The following is an 18,819-nucleotide window of genomic DNA, read 5'->3' as shown; positions in this document are numbered from 1 at the left end:
CACCCCCACCTTGACTAAGACATTGTCTGGGGGAAACACTGAACCGGGTTGTATCACTTAGTAGTGAGTACACTAGGGTAGCTGGGTTATCTCCAAATGGTAACTGAGTGTTTGCTCCAGCGGGATTGAAGGAGTCACTGGGGATGAAGATCACTGCTCAGGGGCTGACGACCACTCATCTTTCCGGAGAAGGTACATAAATCTACAGCTGATGTGATTAAAGTTCTGCAGTTCAGATCCGCTGATAAATGGTCCCATACCGTATCCACAGCGTCCTCATGGTGCAGGCGGTCAAACCTCCACCTCTTTGAAGAGACCAAGCAGCTTGATGACTGACTGGTTCTTTATACTCAAGACCTCGTCCCGGAGCAGAGGACGGACCTAAGGCCCGCAGCGCAGCCGACTAGAGACTCCATGTTGAACCGGTAAGATACTGGATTGACCATCTTGAAGACATTTTCATTTATTCAACAAGGTTAGTTTTGTTTGGCGGGTATGTTGCTTTGATACTAGGGGCTTCTTCTGTAACAAACTTTCTAGAGAATAAGATCTGACTTCAGCCAATCAGCGGGATGTCCTTGAACAAGAGCCAATGGCTGAAGGTGCTCAAACGCATTCTTTTGACTCGCTCCTCTACTATTGCTGTAATCAAGCTGGATGGCTATTTTGCTCCTTCTGACAAAATCACGTCTGCCACCTGGTGGCTGATGAGGGCGTAGCAACTCGGGGTACATTGGAAACATGATAAGAAGAGCCTGTTTTTGATGGTTGGATCGTACACTTAAATGTTTTTACATCAAAATTTCACCGAACCCCATGTTGGACAATGCTTGTTTTCATCCTTTCTATGTTTAGCTTTGATTTATCCGTACCTTTTCTTGTGACCCATTCCCCTTAGGTTCAATTAAGTTGACCTCTCCTTCAGGCGACTTAAAGGGAGACCAGATGTGCGGCAGCTGGGTGTCATGGTGCAGAGACCCAACGCTGGTAAATATTCACTTCCTCCTTGAACAGACCTAACGCGTCAAACGGCAATTATATAATCCCTCCTGATCTTTATAAAGGTCTGAAGACAAGTCTTTTCTGTGAACATCTCCACTGACTAGTGTGCTCTTAATTAAATTAAAGTTAATTAAATGCAGTAACTCCAATGCACCTGGAGGCTCGTATTGAATTTTTTTTAAACCTGGTTCTCCAGCACTAGGACGGTTGCGGTAAATAAATGCTTGTTTTTTCGCTAATTTAAGTATGAAATCAAATGTTGATTGAGACCAGATGGGGCTGTTCCTGCATTTATAGACATTTCATTGCCCTTGACACTGATTCTACTTTTTGCATCAATTTACTTCACAGTACTGAACTACACCAGTGTGTCCTACTCCCATAAACCCTGAGGATCCCTGGATGGCTACACCAGTGTGTCCTACTCCCATAAACCCTGAGGATCCCTGGATGGCTACACCAGCACATTAATCCACACCCAACATCAACACACAGTGCACACTCTATAGAGCTCGTAAGTCCGCCCCTTGCGGCGGGACCTCGTGAGATCGTAAGATATGACTGGGTTTCAATGGAGAGAAAGTAATTATTTTCTCCATTTTATGTTGCACCACATTTTGGGGGAAGAATGTTTGAATCAATCTTTGTCATTTATTTCTGTACTCCATATCTGTAATCCCAGCTGTTGTATTTTATCACGGTAGCTGGGAACCCTCTTTATAGGGAGCGACTAGAGGGTCGAGGCTGGAAGCAAACCTAATGCCGCAATTTAACCGCAAATAAAGTGAGGCCTAAAGTAACTTGACTCTCTTACCTAAACTTGCTTGCCTAAACTCGCTTGTCTAAACTCGCTTGCATAAAACCTAAACTCGCTTGCATAAAACCTGAACTTGCTTGCCTAAACTCGCTTGCCTAATACCTGAACTCGCTTGCCTAAACTCGCTTGCCTAAACTCGCTTGCCTGTACTCGCTTGGCTAAACTCGCTTGCCTAAACTCGCTTGCCTAATACCTGAACTCGCTTAGCTTGACTCGCTTACCTGAACTCGCTTGCCTAAACTCGTTTGCCTAAACTCGCTTGCCTAATACCTGAACTCGCTTAGCTTGACTCGCTTGCCTGTACTCGCTTGGCTAAACTCACTTGCATAAAACCTAAACTCGCTTGCATAAAACCTAAACTCGCTTAGCTTGACTCACTTGCCAGTACTCTCTTGGCTTAACTCGCTTGCCTAATACCTGAAGTCGCTTGCCTAATAATAATAATAATACATTTAATTTAGAGGCGCCTTTCAAGACACCCAAGGTCACCTAATACCTGAAGTCGCTTGCCTGAAGTCGCATGCCTAATACCTGAAGTCGCTTGCTTAAAACCTAAACTTGCTTGTCCAAACACGTTACACAAAGTTAACCATCCATAATCTTTAACCCAAACCAGACTTGTCCCTGGGTCGCTCCACTTTAATTTAGAAGTTTCTTCTTTTACCTCATCTGCGTTTTGAGTTTCATTCTTTGAGTGCTTTGGAGGATATTTGAACCTTTGTTTGCCGCATCAATAAACATGCTTTATCTTTACCCATTTTGTTTTGGATTGCATTTCTATGTGTAATCCGGCCAAATGTTCAGTGTCCTTACATGTAATGTCTATGGTCTGACGATAATCTGACCTCTTCATGAAGCAGAATGTGTGAATGTTGTCCCGTGAGCTCCAGGCTCTCTGTGGGCCTGTCAACGTCTCTTTAGCAAAAGGTTGGAGAGTGAAATTCATTTTTGGGCCATTTTCATGTGTTCCTGAGTATTTCAGACCTGTGGTGTTTCACATGAGACCTTAATGGGAACTTTTCTTTTTCTGCCTGCATACGTAATGCCTACATTAGTAGGGTGATCACTGTTGATCCCAATATTGATCATTAACCACCTCATTCTTTGGGATTACAAATCATGTAATTTATGAGCATATTTGCAAATGCCTCCAAATATCAGATTGTGTAAAAACGAATGAAATGTAACCTGCTTGATTTAAAGAAAATAAAACATCCAAATATTATAAACCTGTTTTGTGTTGCTCTCTTAAAATGTGGAAATGAGCAGATAATGTGTTTAGCTCTGATTTGCTGCCTCCTTTTGGTGTGGTGCTGGGATTTGGCACTAGAATCTAGTGCCAAACTCTATTGATCAGATTGAGGCCAGATACAGCCTGATGTAATAATGGTTCATAAGTGCTTCCTCCCACTCAACCACACACCCCCGACCCGCTGCGGGTCTATGGGATCCAGACAGAGGTAGGACACAGAGGACTCACGCGCTGTATGGTAGGTAAACCTCCAATTCAATGCATCTGAATATGATGTGATGTTTAATCAGTGGAACCGACTACATGCAGAAAGTGTTCCCAAGCTACTTTAATGGTTACTTAACTTCACTCCAGGGTTGGGATGTGCTTGATGAGGGAGCGTCATGGGATGGGTGGATTGTGAAGTCATTGCATGATTGGGTGCATTAATTAGTCCCACCCATTCCCTTCATTGGTCGTATCGCACCATGGTGGTGCGTGTGATTGAGTGCACGTGCACGTGCACGTGAGTGACTCTTTCCATTGTTGTCCTTCCTGTCGCGTCTGCGGTCTCCAGCCCTCCGCTCTGACAGCAAGTTTAAAGCACCTGCCTTACTGTAGATTAACATGTATATTCCATCATGCCTGCCAGTCTCCGGAACGTTTAATGCGCCTGTCATGCTACTGATGAACACATTAGTCATCATGCACTGGGTTTGGTGGTCGTTTATTTAGTGCCACAACAAACCTAACAAGTCCCTTCTGTAGTCATTATTTCCTCTTTCCGTGATGTCTCTCGCAGAGTTTCCTAGGCCACCTGTGGCAAGACGTCTTCAACCGAAAAGTCTGTTTCAGTACACAAGAGGGCAATATAATACAGCTTCGTTATGTTAAACTAAACATTATTGGTCTACTTCAATGCTTAAGATAAACTGGCCTACTTTGTATGGATATCAAATTAGAGTGATGAGCCGATAGACGATTTTTATATTAATATACTAGTATTTGACCGTTTGGCGTGTTGTTGTGGGACATTTGCTGCATTAAAGGGAACAGTAGATGGTGGTGAAGCAGCAGCAGCACTGATGAGAATATTGATCAGTGACTATTGATCAGTGAAGGGAATGGGTGCGGTCATTTAAGGCTCTTCATACTTTAGTCACAGAGTGACTATAGTGTGTGGTTCCTTCCTCAGTGTGTGGTTCCTTCCTCAGTGATTTGGAGGGTGCGTCCTTGGCTCCGCTACTACGGCCAGAAACATGGGACAAACGCTCTCCACTACTACGTAGAGCAGGATGGGACAAACGCGCTCCACTACTACGGCGAACAGTATGGGACAAACGCGCTCCTGCCCGCACCACCCCGCCGCCGCTCCGGGTGAAGCAGAGCCAGCCCCGCGGTGTCGAGTCCGCAGGTCTGAACCTGGTGCGGAGCGACTGGAGGATCTCATCGACTCTCAATCGGAGAACAACATCGCGCGTTTAGAGAACCAGCAGGTCGGCTCTAGGAGCCAAGAGGACCGAGTAGCTTTCATACGCGGTTCGGAGAATCATCGAAACCACGAGAAGGAAAAGTTACCGGAGGATGAGTGTTGCGTGTCGGGGATCGGAACGAAGCATACGGCCTCGGGTGAGGAGGACACCCAGGACGGTGTGAACAATGTGCGTGTAGCCCAGGACGTGTTGAGGGGAGCCGATTCTCTCGGTCTTGATCTACGAGTCGGGGACCAGCGGTGTGGGGAACCCAGAAACAATAGGACGGACCATGACTCCAACCCCCCTCCGAAGGCCATGGAAAGTAAGCCACTGGGAAACCACATCCAGGGTCCTGATACCTCCGAGGCCGGGGCAGTCTCTGGCTCATATCTAAACCGAGCCTCGGTGCTCGTCTCGGGCAGGGAGCGGACCTCGGCTGGGCTCGGCTCGTTTTCGGCCGAACCTTCGGCCCGAACGAGCGATCACACGCCCGACACCATGACCAAAACTAACTTCTGTTCCGTTCCTTGTCAGACTATGCCCGTAAACGACCAAATCACCCCGTGTGCGGTTAAATCCGCTCCACGGAAAGACTCGGATTACCTTCAGAGTCCCTCGGGAGGAGGCCAAAGTTTCCCCGGTACTATTCCTAAGCTGATCATCACCAGGGAGCCCAGTCCCAGCCGGTCGCAGGGCTCCCCACCCTCCTACACCGGGCTGGGGCTCGGCGGTTCGGGCTACGAGCTACAGCCGGACGAGGAGTCGCCCTGCTCGGACAGCGGCTGCGGGGGGTCCCCGGCGCTCATCCGCTCCCCTCGGAAGCTGTCCAACAGTTCTTCCGTCTGCCTGTCGTCAGCCTCGTCGTTCGAGGAATCAGAAGATGACTTCACCGCCAGTGACATCGAGTCCAGTCTCTCTCCAGGCCTGTGCAATTCGATGGGCAGCCCGGACGACGGGACGTGTGTGAGTGTCCTATACTGGTTTACCTGCCACTCTACTTTCTACGGTCTTCACCTCCCTTCTCTGTGATCAATCAGTGCATGGGGCATTAAGCCTCGGGTAGATGTCGATTGTCTTGCATTATTCACTTTCAGACTCGGTGGTTTGACTTGTTTCACTAAAGGGTGGCCCCGTGTGAAGTCCTAAAACACAGAAAAGATTATTGTTTTCCAGGTCTGCCTAATAGGAAGCTGTGTTCTTCTCCATGGACCGGAGGGCTTTAACTATTCAAACGGACACGCTAGGAATGACTGGTGCCTATCCTGAAAACAGGATGTCTTCACTATAAATAGTCTTTTGACAACGCAGGTTGCTTTCAAGGTCAGAGGTCACTGACGCTGGAACTATCTATTGAAGAATGCAGAGTTGGGAAAGGATAAAAACAGCAAGGATAATGGAATGGGTGGCCTTCAAGATATTCAACTGATTCAACTTTAGTTCTGTGTGATATAAGCAAGCCGCTAGTGATATGATAATCATCATTATCTTAATGTCTACATTAGTTTCCATTGGTCAGTCAGTATGTAGATAGTTAAAGCTGAATGATCACATCTCTTTGAACAAGGACTCAGGACTAAGAATACAGTGTCAGGCTTGTTTTGGTCCATCCTGCTTCAGCTAAGCTTTACTAATCATGTGTAGGTTAACACCAGAACAAACGGTGATCCAAAGTTTGAGCACTAGTCATAAAGATAAAACAATACAAATATTAGAATGACGCATACAAAATAAAACTGTAAATATGTTGAAATTAGGAATTATTTGTGTGACACATGTATTTGGATAGATATGTGGATAGTTCGGTTAATGATTTGAGGATCCTGGCGGTAGAGACGGTCTGTAGGTTTGTCTGTAGGTCTGTCTGGAGGTCCAGAGACTGTCTGTAGGTCTGTCTGGAGGTCCAGAGACTGTCTGCAGGTCTGTCTGGAGGTCCAGAGACTGTTTGGAGGTCTAGAGACTGTCTGCAGGTCTGTCTGGAGGTCCAGAGTCTGTCTGTAGGTCTGTCTGGAGGTCTAGAGACTGTCTGCAGGTCTGTCTGGAGGTCCAGAGACTGTCTGTAGGTCTGTCTGGAGGTCCAGAGACTGTCTGCAGGTCTGTCTGGAGGTCCAGAGACTGTCTGTAGGTCTGGTGGTGCAGTCAGTCCTGCTCCTGTCTCGAGGGTCAGACGGTAACGAGGTGACCAGCCTGCGTGACGGGTGGGGGGCAGCGGTCCATGTTGAGGCTGGTGACCTCCTGCAGGCACCCCTGCTGACAGATGTCCTCCTGACTGCCAGGGCTCTGTGGGGATCTGCGTACCAGGCGGTGAACAGGGCGGCCATCCGCAGACTCTCCACAGTCCTCTAGATGTGCGTGAAGATGCTGGCCTTCGTGCCGGACTCCCCCGGTCTTCTCGTGGAAACGGCGGCACTGGCGACTACAATAGACTCGTACTTGTGTACTTGGTGTTTGTGTTTTTCTTATGTAACGTGTGCCAAAGCTGAGAGAAGCGAGACCTCTGAACTCTGTCCTCGTTGTAACAGTAAAGGGAACATACAGTCAGCTCTTCCTGAGTGTCATAACGTTTGGTGAAACGCACGTCTTTGCTATTATTTCATGTTGATGTCATAGGAAACTCTGTAAAGCATCATTTCCGTCCTCAAAAAATTGCACAAATCTGAAGAATGAGGAAGGATTAGTCACGGTCGGGAGAGATGTTGTTGATGGGAGCTGAACTGGCGGCTGACTCACGATCCCAGTGCTGGTGAGCTGTCCTCTAAGTCCGTCTACAGTGAGGTCTCTGGGAGGGCGAGGAGGGCGTGTCTGTTGTGCTGACTTTGTTCAGCGTCTGCATGACCAGTGTTCCGCCAAACCTGTTACACTCTGCTGTGTGCTTAGTGATGCGAGCAGATACCTGAGCAGACACGCAGAGAGACTCACACACACACACTAGCACGCACGCACAGGCTAATCACTCAGATGCCATCTAGCATGCCTTCTGTGTTGAACGTGTGTCATGGAAAATTGGGCTGAAGGCAGAGCCGTTGCTCGGCAACACGTTTTGCCATATATGGTGCTTTTTTTTTTTTTTTTTTTTTTCATTCTTTCTCTCGGTGACAGTATTTGCTCTTGCTCGTGGCGTGCGAGCGTTGCCTGACGGATCGTAGACCAGTGTCTACTTTTCACACTTCACACAACAATGGGGATTTTGTGGGCCCTCATAACTCACCTACTTGTGAAGTTACTCCTGGCCTGGGTCACAAACACTCACTCACTCCCTCACTCACTCACACTCTCTCTAAGTCTAATCTTTTCCCCTGGAATACCTTGAGACAGTGGAACAGAAAACAAGGGGGGGGAAATGAAGATAAGCCGAGATGAGGGAGAGCCCAAACACACTCGCGCAAAAGCGCACAGTGACTCTTTGACGACACGTGAGCCCACACGGAGAGTTTGACACTAGGCAAGAGAATTCATCTTATCCCCCACAATTGTAAAGTTGTATTCATTGGCGTTCAGTATGCAAACTCCCACAGCCTCTTACGCATGCTTGTGTGAACACAGTGTGAGCATGCACACGCGCACAAGATGTCCTCACACTTACGATGCACGTGTAAACACAGGCGGTGGCTGCGTGGTCTGGCTGCAGGAGGCAGGAGGTAGGGGGGGGGAGGGAGGGAGGGAAGTGGTTACTCTGTATTCAACTTGTGAAAACAGGCCTCTGCTCGACACATGTACCCGCCTCCGACCGCCCGCAGCGTTCCTGAAGAGAGACGGGAGCCGTCTGGCGGGTTCCCTCCAGGGTGAGAAGGTTCACGGTTCACTCGCACCCCGAACGCGCGCGCACAAACGCAGACGCACACCACCTCGGTGGTGTTGCCGTGGAAACCTTGTCCAGTAGCCTGCGAGGAGGGGCGGTAGGGAGAGCTACTACAGTATTTGTAAGTTGTTTCCCCCCCCCCCTCACACGCCTGTGGCTCCGCACAGGGCTGAAGCTCAGGATAGGCTGGATTGCGGGGGTGGGGGGGGAGGGCTACAGCATCAGGTGGAGGAGGAGGTGAGCACGCTGCAGGACACGCTGCAGGACACGCTGCAGGACACGCTGCAGGACACGCTGCAGGACACGCTGCAGGACACGCAGAGAGGACGGCTGTGGAGGACAGGTCAAATCCGGGGTAAATGGAGATAAACAAAGCAGGCCAGTGTGTGAGCTGCACCCAAGAGACCCGGGATCCAGGGAGATGGCACTGGGGGGGGGGGGGGGGGGGGAGCACTGGTAAATAAAGAGGGTGGGGGACGTCTGGGCAAGGGTACGAGGTGAGGGTTCGCTTAGTGGACACCTTCCGCTGTCATAGAGGTCACCTTGGTTTGGCAGCTCAGTGACCAGGTGGGAGGTGAAGGTGTTGGTTGGGGTGACCCAGTGCTGGGGGGGGGGGGGGGGGGGGGGGTGTCCTCTCACCTTGTCTGGCTGCCTCAGCAGTTCTCACCCCCCCCCCCCCCCTCCATCTGTCAGGTGAGGAAGGCAGAACGCGTCGCTGTTGACCATGCTTTCCACGCTCAGCCTCACAGGTGATGCATTATTACGGTTTCAATAGGCAGATGTAGAAAAAATGAGAGAGGAAAAGTGTTGAATGGTGGCTCCTATCCGCCAGGTCCTTTGGGAGTACAGTTGGGTGATCAGGGGTTGGGGGAGTATCGGTTGGTATGTTGGTGGTGTTACTGAAGACGAACCTTTTGGGGCCGCAAAACAGCGGACGCCGGGACACCTCTCTCAGAAGTTGGCCCTTCAGTGGTCTGTGAAGTGGCTCTTCTTCCTATGAAGAAAAACGAGCAGCATTCCCAGGATTCCACGGCTGGAAACAAAACGCTGCTGGGGAGCGGGGGGGGGGGGGGGGGCAGGAAACGAGACGTCCACTGGATCCTCAACGCACCGATCGGGGGTTAGGACGTTTCATTTGAATGCATACTATACTACACTATGTGGCGGCATGTGGCTCAGGAAGTAAAACAGGTTAGCTGGAGGTTAGCTGCCACCGGAAGGTTGCTAGGTCGATCCTTGGCACCTCCTATCTGAGTGTCAAGTCTCCCCGAGCGAGACGCCTCACCCTGACTGCTCCTGACGAGCTGGCTGTCGCCCTGCGTGGCTGACACCGCTGTCGGTGGGTGAATGTGTGTGCATGAATGGGTGACTGTTGGGCAGTATTGTAAAGCGCTTTGTATGGCCACTGCTTAGAAAAGCGCAGTGAAAAATGCATTCCATTGACCTTTTATATGAGATGGTCCAGAGTAGGACTGGTTGCGTAAAGCTTGCCGCGGTACCACAGAGTGAAAACGCATCGACACATCAACTGCTTCAACCCAATGCAATGCATGTGTAAACCTAGTCGGGGAAGCTGCTCAGCTTCTACACAAAGATCCTCACTGTACCGACAGCGATATATTGTTTCTCTTTCTTCTGAAAAATGTGCTTATTGTGAGTCTCTTTGGACAAGCGAAGCGTCTGATAAAGGCCCTGAATGTAAATGTAAACAGGCGAGGTCATAGCTTGGTTGTCGTGCTAAATCTACCAGTCTGCCGGGATGTGATGTTGGCCATAAAGCCGTTGACCCCAAGTCAACTGTTTAATAAGCAGGTTAATTGTTGTCACGACTTAGGTACAGCGAAGACAAAAAACCAACAACACTAGTATTGTTAAGTGTAATTTATTATCTATTGTGACATCAAGCTTTACGGCAAAGGCCAGGCTTTGCCAAGTGTATTGTGTAATCAGTCCTCTGTCATCTGAAGCGTAATGGAACATTCCGGACTGATCCAATCTCAGGTGTGACCTGTTGGATGTTCTTGTCCTGAAAGGCGTTCTGATGCACCCTCAAACCGGCTCACAGGTGAGCCAAATACATTTTCTATTATTTCGTGCCAAGTGTGAGTCATCATTAATGATCAAATTTACTTTCACACAAACAAAGGCCATATTTAATATTCTACAAGAACTTGAAGCGGATCGAGGCGTCCCATGCTGCCGGTTATCGTGGTGCCATCCAAAGTGCTCCGTTTCCTGTTCTTTGAGATGCTGTGTTTTTAGTGGTTCAGGGTAATCTGATTATCAGATTGAGGGATCAGTCCATGCAGTCTCTCTCTCGCTCTCGCTCGCTCTCTCTCTCGCTCGCTCTCTCTCTCGCTCTCTCCCGCTCTCTCTCTCTCTCTCATATATATATATATATATATATATATATCTATATATATATATATATATATATTCATTCATATATATGATATTTTTCGATCACTGATGTTCTGTTACCGTCATAACAAAAATAGTGACGTGCTTTCCGGTTCACGCACACATTAGTGGTTCTATAACTCTTGTCGTAGGGCGGATGATGTGGTCGCGTGTCCAGCCCACTCGATATGGAGTGGGCTGAACACGCACGAATATGCAATGTTTGTATTTTCTTATTGCGCAAGATTGTGCTGTTGTTGCACTGCATATGGATGGAATGAGAAATGTCGGCCCAAAAAAACATGTTAAAGTAGGGTTGGAGACCGTTCAGCATGAAGATCTTTTAGCAAAGGATAATACCTCTGATTTTCCCTCAGGAGACGAGTCACTCCCCCTAAAAGCCAATGGCCAAAGACACTTAGTGGCAGACACTACTCTGACAGCAATGGCTGCTTAGTGGTAGACACTACTCACACTAGTACAATGATACTAGTGGCCACTAGTAGTAGATACTTAGCGGCAGACACAACTAACACCACTACACTGATACTAGTAGACACTTAGTGGTTGTATGTCACAGTTGTGGCTCACAAGCAGTTATTAAAACGCTAACATTTGTACCTTCCAAACCCTGCCTGAAGCTTTTGTCAAACGTGTCCAACCCCTGTTGGAATCCGGTTTGTGCCGCGGAGGGAAGGCATGCGAGGAGAACAGCGAGGACAAGCACTCACACGGGGACACACGCGCAGAGACACACACACACACACACGCACACACACGGGGATACGCACACACGGGGAAAGGGAGCGGCGAGGGTCAGTGGACTACGTTAGTAAATGTTTAATCGTCGACAGTTACGCAGAGATTGCCATCTGCGCCGGAATACCATAACATTGACTTCATGTGGCTCGCTGTTGTGTCCTCGATAACATCTCTCTGTTCTCTGTCCTCTCACCGGCCTTTGGCCTTATCACCCGGGACTTGAACCCAGACCCTCTCCTTCACTGTTCGGGCTCCCGGCGTTCCCTGTGTTGAGATCCGTGTTATGTGCTCCTTCTTCGGATTCTCTGGCCTCGAAATCCCTGTTGCAAATCGTCCATGTGAGGGTGTTTCCCAATACAGAAAACGCCTGTGTGACACACACACACACAGACACACAGACACAGAGTTTCAGACAGCAGAGGAGGGGGGGGGGGGGGTCTGTTTTATGACATGTGCATTGGCAGACTGGGTAAATGTTTTATGAATGGGCTTGGTCACGGACATAGTGCATCTGGCCTGGCTGAGGGAGGTTTCTGTCCAATGTCTACACTGAGGTGTGTGCTTCTGAGCGACCCTTCGTTTCCGCTCTTTGTTTGAACACACTCATGCGTAAGCAAGGGTTCCCGGAGATCTGCCAACATACTTCTAAACCTGTCTAATAAGTTGACGGTTTATTCTGGGCTCCACAGAACAAGCCCTGGCAGAAGATCAAGACCATGGTACACTGGTCCCCCTTCGTTGTGTCCTTCAAGAAGCGTTATCCGTGGGTGCAGCTGGCCGGCCACGCAGGTAAGCTCCACCCAGCACACGCCTTCCTGTTAACGCGTGTACATTTACATCTAGCGATTGCACTTGGCTCCATGAACATCCTGACTGCGCCGACAGCGATATATATTGTTTCACCTTCTCCTGACAAATGTACTTATTGTAAGTCGCTTTGGATGACAGCTGCTGCTGAACGCCCTCAATGTGAATGTCAATGTTTAGCAGACGCTTTTATCAAAAGCGACTTAAACTAGTGCTGTCAAGCGATTAAAATATTTAATCGCGATTAATCACATTAATGCCATAGTTAGCTCGCGATTAATCGCAAATGTTTTTTCTATGCTAAATATCCCTTGATTACTTTGACCCATTCATTTTTCTCATTTTAATTCTCTTATCAACATGGAGAACTGCATCGGCTTGCCTTGTGCAAATGATTTTTTATTGATAACAACATTGGCTTATACTGATCAAAACAGGACGATGCAAAAAAAAAAGCCTATAGTGCAATTAAACGATGAACATACAAACATACTGCCTTGAACATAGCAGTCAGGCTACTGATTCTTTGTTTTGAGCCAAATAAAAAAAATAAAATAAAGAATTGCGTTAATCGCAAAATAAAAAAATAACAGCGTTAAAATTGGTTTGCCTTAACGCCGTTAATAACGTGTTTAACTGACGGCACTAGTTTAGACACGCATTCACACACCGACGACGGTGTCGCCCACGCAGGGCGACAGCCAGCTCGTCGGGAGCAGTCAGGGTGAGGTGTCTTGCTCAGGGACACCTGGACACTCGAGGAGGCGCCGGGGATCCAACTAGCCGCCGTCCAGTCACCGGCCACCTGCAAACCAGAACCCTTGTTCCCTCCATCTTGAACTCCTGCTCCCTCGTCTCCTAGGGAACTTCCAGGAGGGGGAGTACGGCCGGCTGCTGAAGCGCTTCTGTGCGTGCGAGCAGCAGTGCCTCCAGAAGCTGATGGGCGACGCGCTGCGGCCCCACGTGCCTGGGTACCACGGCGTGGTGCAGCGCGACCAGCAGGACTACAACCTCATGGACGACCTGCTGGCCGACTTCGACTCGCCCTCCATCATGGACTGCAAGATGGGCAGCAGGTACGCGGCGGGGGGGGGGGGGGGGGGGGGGGCATACGTTGGGATAGGCCATACGTTGTTGACCGTTTATCGTTCACGCTTTGTTTCCTGTTCCTTGTACTGTCGAGTACAAGTCGAGCCGCCCTCACGCTGTCCCTTATCGTTAGCGTTATCTGACGTTAACCTTTGACCCTGGGGTAAACCGGTCACATCTGCTTGATGAGAACACGGGAAACTCTGTCCTTTGGGTCAACATCTCCCTGATTGGTTCATTGACAATTGCAGGGGGATGGGGTTGAAACAAAATAGCTCTGTGTAACCGTATAGACCCCCCCCCCCCCCCCCCCCCCCCTCGCCCTCGCCATCCCACCACCATGGGAACCGGGGTCGACGCGCTATGTTAACCCCCCCCCTGCCGTCTCCCTCCCAGGACCTACCTGGAGGAGGAGCTGAGCAAGGCCCGCGAGCGGCCCCGCCTGAGGAAGGACATGTACGAGAAGATGGTGGAGATCGACCCCGGGGCGCCCACGGAGCAGGAGAGGGCCCAGCAGGGGGTCACCAAGCCCCGCTACATGCAGTGGAGGGAGACCATCAGCTCCACCACCACGCTGGGCTTCCGGATCGAAGGCATAAAGGTCAGAGGCCGAGTGTGTAAATATTTATCCTCGGTTCGACACAGGAAGCGCCTGCGCTGACCGAACTGAACTTGGCAGTTCTCTTGAGTCGTCTGCATAAACAAAGAGCGTTCGAAATTCTTTCCTCGTACAAAAAGGAATGAATCAGACGACAGCTCATGAATTACAAGTACTTGTGTTCTACGGTTGGCGGCGGAGCTCAGGGGGGGTGTGTTGACGTGTGCGTTGGTCTGGCTGGTGTGTTGACGTGTGCGTTGTCCCGGCTGGTGTGTTGACGTGTGCGTTGTCCCGGCTGGTGTGTTGACGTGTGCGTTGTCCCGGCTGGTGTGTTGACGTGTGCGTTGTCCCGGCTGGTGTGTTGACGTGTGCGTTGTCCCGGCTGGTGTGTTGACGTGTGCGTTGTCCCGGCTGGTGTGTTGATGTGTGCGTTGCTCTGGCTGATGTGTTGACGTGTGCGTTGTCCCGGCTGGTGTGTTGATGTGTGTGTTGTCCTGGCTGATGTGTTGATGTGTGCGTTGCTCTGGCTGTTGTGTTGATGTGTGCGTTGCTCTGGCTGGTGTGTTGACGTGTGCGTTGCTCTGGCTGTTGTGTTGATGTGTGCGTTGTTCTGGCTGGTGTGTTGACGTGTGCGTTGCTCTGGCTGTTGTGTTGATGTGTGCGTTGCTCTGGCTGGTGTGTTGACGTGTGCGTTGCTCTGGCTGTTGTGTTGATGTGTGCGTTGTTCTGGCTGGTGTGTTGACGTGTGCGTTGCTCTGGCTGTTGTGTTGATGTGTGCGTTGCTCTGGCTGGTGTGTTGACGTGTGCGTTGCTCTGGCTGTTGTGTTGATGTGTGCGTTGTTCTGGCTGGTGTGTTGATGTGTGCGTTGCTCTGGCTGTTGTGTTGATGTGTGCGTTGTTCTGGCTGGTGTGTTGACGTGTGCGTTGCTCTGCTTGTGTTCTGAACAGAAGGCGGATGGGACCTGTAACACCAGCTTTAAGACCACCAGACACCTGCAGAAGGTGAAGCAGGCCCTGGAGGACTTTGTGGACGGAAACATTCAGATCCTGGTATGTGGGAGATGTTGAGCAACCTGATTTCTACAATCTGTAATTTGTTTATGCAAGAAAGGGGGAGGCGGCCGAGAGCCGATGAGCCACTGTGGTACGTTTGGGTGTGATAGTCACCGAGGTGAAACTGACACGTCAGCATTTTTTTTTCCAGTTAAAGTAAACTTTTAAGGGAATTAATCCGGTTAAAGTTTACTTTAACTGGCCAGTTAAAATAAACTTTAACTGGAAGTGACCAGTAAGGGATGACACCTTGTGACTGGGGATGTGATTAGAAGGTCTTGGTTCTGGGCCGGCATGTGGCTGAGGAGGTATGGGTGAATGTTAGACAATATTGTGAAGCACTTCGAGTGGCCACTGGTTAGGAAAGCGCTGAATAAATGCAGTCCATTCACCATCTCTGTGGCCCATCTTATCCTCTGCGTCCAGGAGCTCTACCTGCAGAGACTGCATGAGCTGCGCTCGGTGCTGGAGACGTCCGAGTTCTTCAGGACGCACGAGGTGAACCACCTCCCTACAACCCTTCACATTACCCTGGTCTCCTGAAACATGGATCCATGCATCCATCAAACCTTCCAACGCATAGAGTGCACTCCCTCAAAGGATCCTTTAGGGACAAAAGCACCGCCGAAGAACAACATGGAGATGAAACGGTTAAAAATAAGTCTGTTATTTACAGTACCCTTCACTCCCACGGTGGTTGTGTAATGTGTCCTTCCACAGAAGTTGCTGATTATGTAATTGCAGAGCATAGTTTCAACGATGAGAACACATAAACCGGCAAGAGGGATGGGCTCCAGCGTGCCCGTCCCCCCCTCAGCCAAATGGGTTTTCATAGCGTTCCCATCTCCTCATCGCTATGGATCCACCTGTGATTACCACACCGTGTTAACCACAAACAGGCTGTCCCTGTCAATCACACTCACTACGATGAGTACGATCAGCTACTGGTTATTTGATTGAAGCATTTAAAAATAGTACCTAGCATCTTCTAGCGTCTTATCCTTAGCTATCTTCGTTGTATACAGGGAATGGGTTAACCTAGTGATGGTTAGTGCTTGGCACCTGGTTCTATGAACTTCCTTACTGTACCGACGGAGATATATTGTTGTTTCTCTTCTTCTGACAAATGTCCTTCTCGTACGTCGCTTTGGATAAAAGCGTCTGCTGAATGTAAATGTAAAGTGTCAACATACAATCAGGGCTGATTAAAAGTTTTAATCGCGATTAATCACATTTTTAAAATTACATTTTAAATCCACTCCGATTGAAGTTAAATGAGATTATCAAATGGAATGACACTTTATCATTCATACCAAACGTACTTAATAAGCAAAAACTAGAACAAGTGATCCAGAGTTGTATTGACTCACTCAGTGTGGGTTGAATTTGAATAGGAAAACCACAGATTTGGGAATTGTAAACAGGCTGTCACTTACTGCGATTGTAAGTGGAATTGAATGTAAAGTAAGTGGAACTAAACACCAAAATGCGTGGGTTAATGCGTGAATTTGTATTAATCGCGGTAAAATAAGATTGGGTTTAACGCGTTAATTAACGCGTTAACTTGCCCAGCCCAACATGTAACCGAGGCTTGTTCATCCAATCCCAACAACAGCCTTCTGACTCCCCCGTCTCCCCCCCGTCTCCCCCAGGTGGTGGGCAGCTCGCTGCTGTTCGTCCACGACGCGACGGGGAATGCGCGCGTCTGGATGATCGACTTCGGGAAGACGGCGCCGCTGCCGAGCCCCCAGACCCTGGACCACCGCACCCCCTGGGCGGAGGGCAACCGGGAGGACGGCTACCTCTGGGGCATGGACAACCTGATCGACGTCTTCAGCAGCATGATGTCCCCCTCGCCCTGAGAGGGGGGGGGGGAGTGGGGGTCTTATCAGGGGGAGGCCCCGCGCTACTGGTGTCACCGGGAGGGGGTCGGACACCAAAGGCTGGGGGGGGGGGGGGGTTCTCTCGTTCCCGTGGAAACGAGGTCAGAGAGGGGGCGTGAAGAACGAGGCCGGGATGAAGATGGAGAGACAGGCCATTTGGGATCAGATCCGTGTTTTGGGATTTAGACACCACGATGCTCACGTGGTTGGGGGCACCTGTTTTTTCTCATTCCGGTCAGCACTGGGGGGGGAAGCCCACCATCTACGCCCGGACATGTGTCTGTTACCGGAGGAAGGGGTGTGATGTCTTGTGGCATTGTAAGACGTCCACCAGATAGGGGAGAAGGAGTGGAGGAGCTGTTTCTGCTTCCAGTCACTATTGACGTTCTGAACTGAACGCCGTTTTGTTTTGCAAACATTTGACTCGAGACTCCTCGGCGCCCTCTGGTGGCCAACTGTGTGGATGACATGTAGGGAAAATGGACTTCATCGAGTCGTGTTGTTTTTTGACCGTGGCCTTCATGGAGATCAGCTTTGTTTTTGCCATGGGCCACTTCTGTCTTTTTTTTTTAGACCTTTTTGTATAAGCGACACTAAAACACTGGTAAACAATCAGTCAAGTAAACCAGTGCATATTCTGTAAATACACTATTATTTAAGTATTTGCCTTTATATTGTCTTACCCGGTTGGAAATATGTGTGCCTAATCATTTTGACCATTCCAATATATTTCCATGCGTTTATCTCCAGGTAATAAAATCCAAGTACAAAACAAGTATTGACTTCCAAAGCTAACCATACTAAAAGTGTTGTAACTGTTGTTTTATGGCTAATGCAAAGATGATATCTGGACTGTTTTTTTTTTTACATAATTCGTGGTATGGTGTACAGCTTTAGCATTCTTGAGTAAATTGCACTATGGATCTTTACTAAGCCATTGAACAAAGCAAACGCTGCCTTTACTGTATTGTAATACGTAATTACACATACATTAATCAGCTGATCGGGAGATAGGTTTGCAGATTTTCAGCTTGGTTTAATTGATATTGGATTTGCTAAGAACTGATGAGCTGTAATGAAGTGGTAAACTGGAACACTCAGATTCAAATGTTAAGTGGCTTTACGGGGCATTTCGCCTACAATTCAAACTGGAAAATACATTTTGTGTGACATGGCGATGGTGTAAAATATAAGGAGTCAACACAGCTACAAACCTGACTCGATATGCAAAGGTTTTTTAATTTGTATAGTCTGTGAAAAGATGATGGTTTACAAGAGATGGCCCAAACGTGATAATCTTGTAAAATAACGACATCGATGGCTCTATTGGGAATCTTTAAGGGGCGTGATATTCCTTGATCGGAATGTGTGTGGGAACATTCTCTCCGAGTCTTCCTAAAGACTGACCCTGGACGTGTCTTGAGGCACTGTGTCCAGGTGTTCTTCTGCTTTGTAAAGATATGTGCACCGCGGTACCCGACACAAAGGGCTCCAGACAACACAATGGGAGTACTGGCATACTGGGAGGAATCCTATTTCTCTGGGAACTCCCCACCAAGCACACACTGAAGACCGGGAAACGTTGAATGTTTACAAAGTATTATCTTTCCTCTCCATTTGCGGTTTATTTTTGTGATTTATGACTAACAGACGACCGGGTTTTCAGACAGTGAGTGTGGGGAAAAGTGGGCGGGGCTTCAGGGGTTGAGGTCTTAACTTTGTGTATCCATTACCTACGAGCTGTATTTTTTTAAGGCAGTGACTTCTAAGGGGACAAAATATGCATAATTGTGAATTGATTAGGTCTCTGCTTTGTATAGGCTGAAATAAACTGGAACTTAAAAGATGTGTCTCCTCCCCATTTATTGTGAATCTACCATATATTCCGTGATAATTCGATCATTCA

At 48.8% G+C, this 18,819-nt stretch overlaps 2 protein-coding genes and 1 long non-coding RNA gene across 4 annotated transcripts in view; 2 read left to right on the top strand and 1 right to left on the bottom strand.

Moving 5' to 3' along the window:
• The window catches only part of gfm1 (G elongation factor, mitochondrial 1), a 34,259-nt gene extending 30,943 nt beyond the window's left edge, over positions 1–3,316 (bottom strand). The window contains exon 1 of the mRNA XM_060074980.1: positions 3,300–3,316. The gene's annotated coding sequence lies outside the window, so the exon portion shown is untranslated. The remainder of the gene's footprint in view (positions 1–3,299) is intronic.
• LOC132474754 (uncharacterized) lies at positions 123–1,509 on the top strand. Of its 2 annotated transcripts, none has more exons than XR_009529722.1 (4): positions 123–192; positions 272–425; positions 899–987; positions 1,354–1,509. It is a non-coding gene; the product is annotated as an uncharacterized LOC132474754 (long non-coding RNA). The 2 variants fall into 2 exon arrangements; XR_009529721.1 differs by having other exon boundaries at positions 272–475.
• Positions 3,317–4,211: 895 nt separating the features above from the next.
• Positions 4,212–18,757, top strand: itpkcb (inositol-trisphosphate 3-kinase Cb). The gene is made up of 7 exons (XM_060074981.1): positions 4,212–5,488; positions 12,173–12,272; positions 13,153–13,366; positions 13,776–13,980; positions 14,926–15,027; positions 15,457–15,528; positions 16,683–18,757. Exons 1-7 carry the CDS (start codon positions 4,346–4,348, stop codon positions 16,890–16,892), a joined length of 2,046 nt encoding a protein of 681 aa, XP_059930964.1. The 5' UTR covers positions 4,212–4,345; the 3' UTR covers positions 16,893–18,757.
• The last annotated feature ends 62 nt before the right edge of the window (positions 18,758–18,819 follow it).

This window comes from Gadus macrocephalus, chromosome 16 (genome assembly GCF_031168955.1).
Source record: "Gadus macrocephalus chromosome 16, ASM3116895v1".
In the NCBI taxonomy this organism is placed as follows: domain Eukaryota; kingdom Metazoa; phylum Chordata; class Actinopteri; order Gadiformes; family Gadidae; genus Gadus; species Gadus macrocephalus.
This window is presented reverse-complemented; position numbering and strand designations above follow the sequence as displayed.

What these genes read in the sequence shown, in the direction of transcription:
- itpkcb (XM_060074981.1), top strand. Translation starts at nt 4,346, where the DNA reads ATGGGACAAACGCGCTCCACTACTACGGCGAACAGTATGGGACAAACG. An exon ending in GCAGCTGGCCGGCCACGCAG is followed by an intron (nt 12,273 to 13,152) that starts GTAAGCTCCACC and finishes CTCGTCTCCTAG; the next exon opens with GGAACTTCCAGGAGGGGGAG. An exon ending in GACTGCAAGATGGGCAGCAG is followed by an intron (nt 13,367 to 13,775) that starts GTACGCGGCGGG and finishes TCTCCCTCCCAG; the next exon opens with GACCTACCTGGAGGAGGAGC.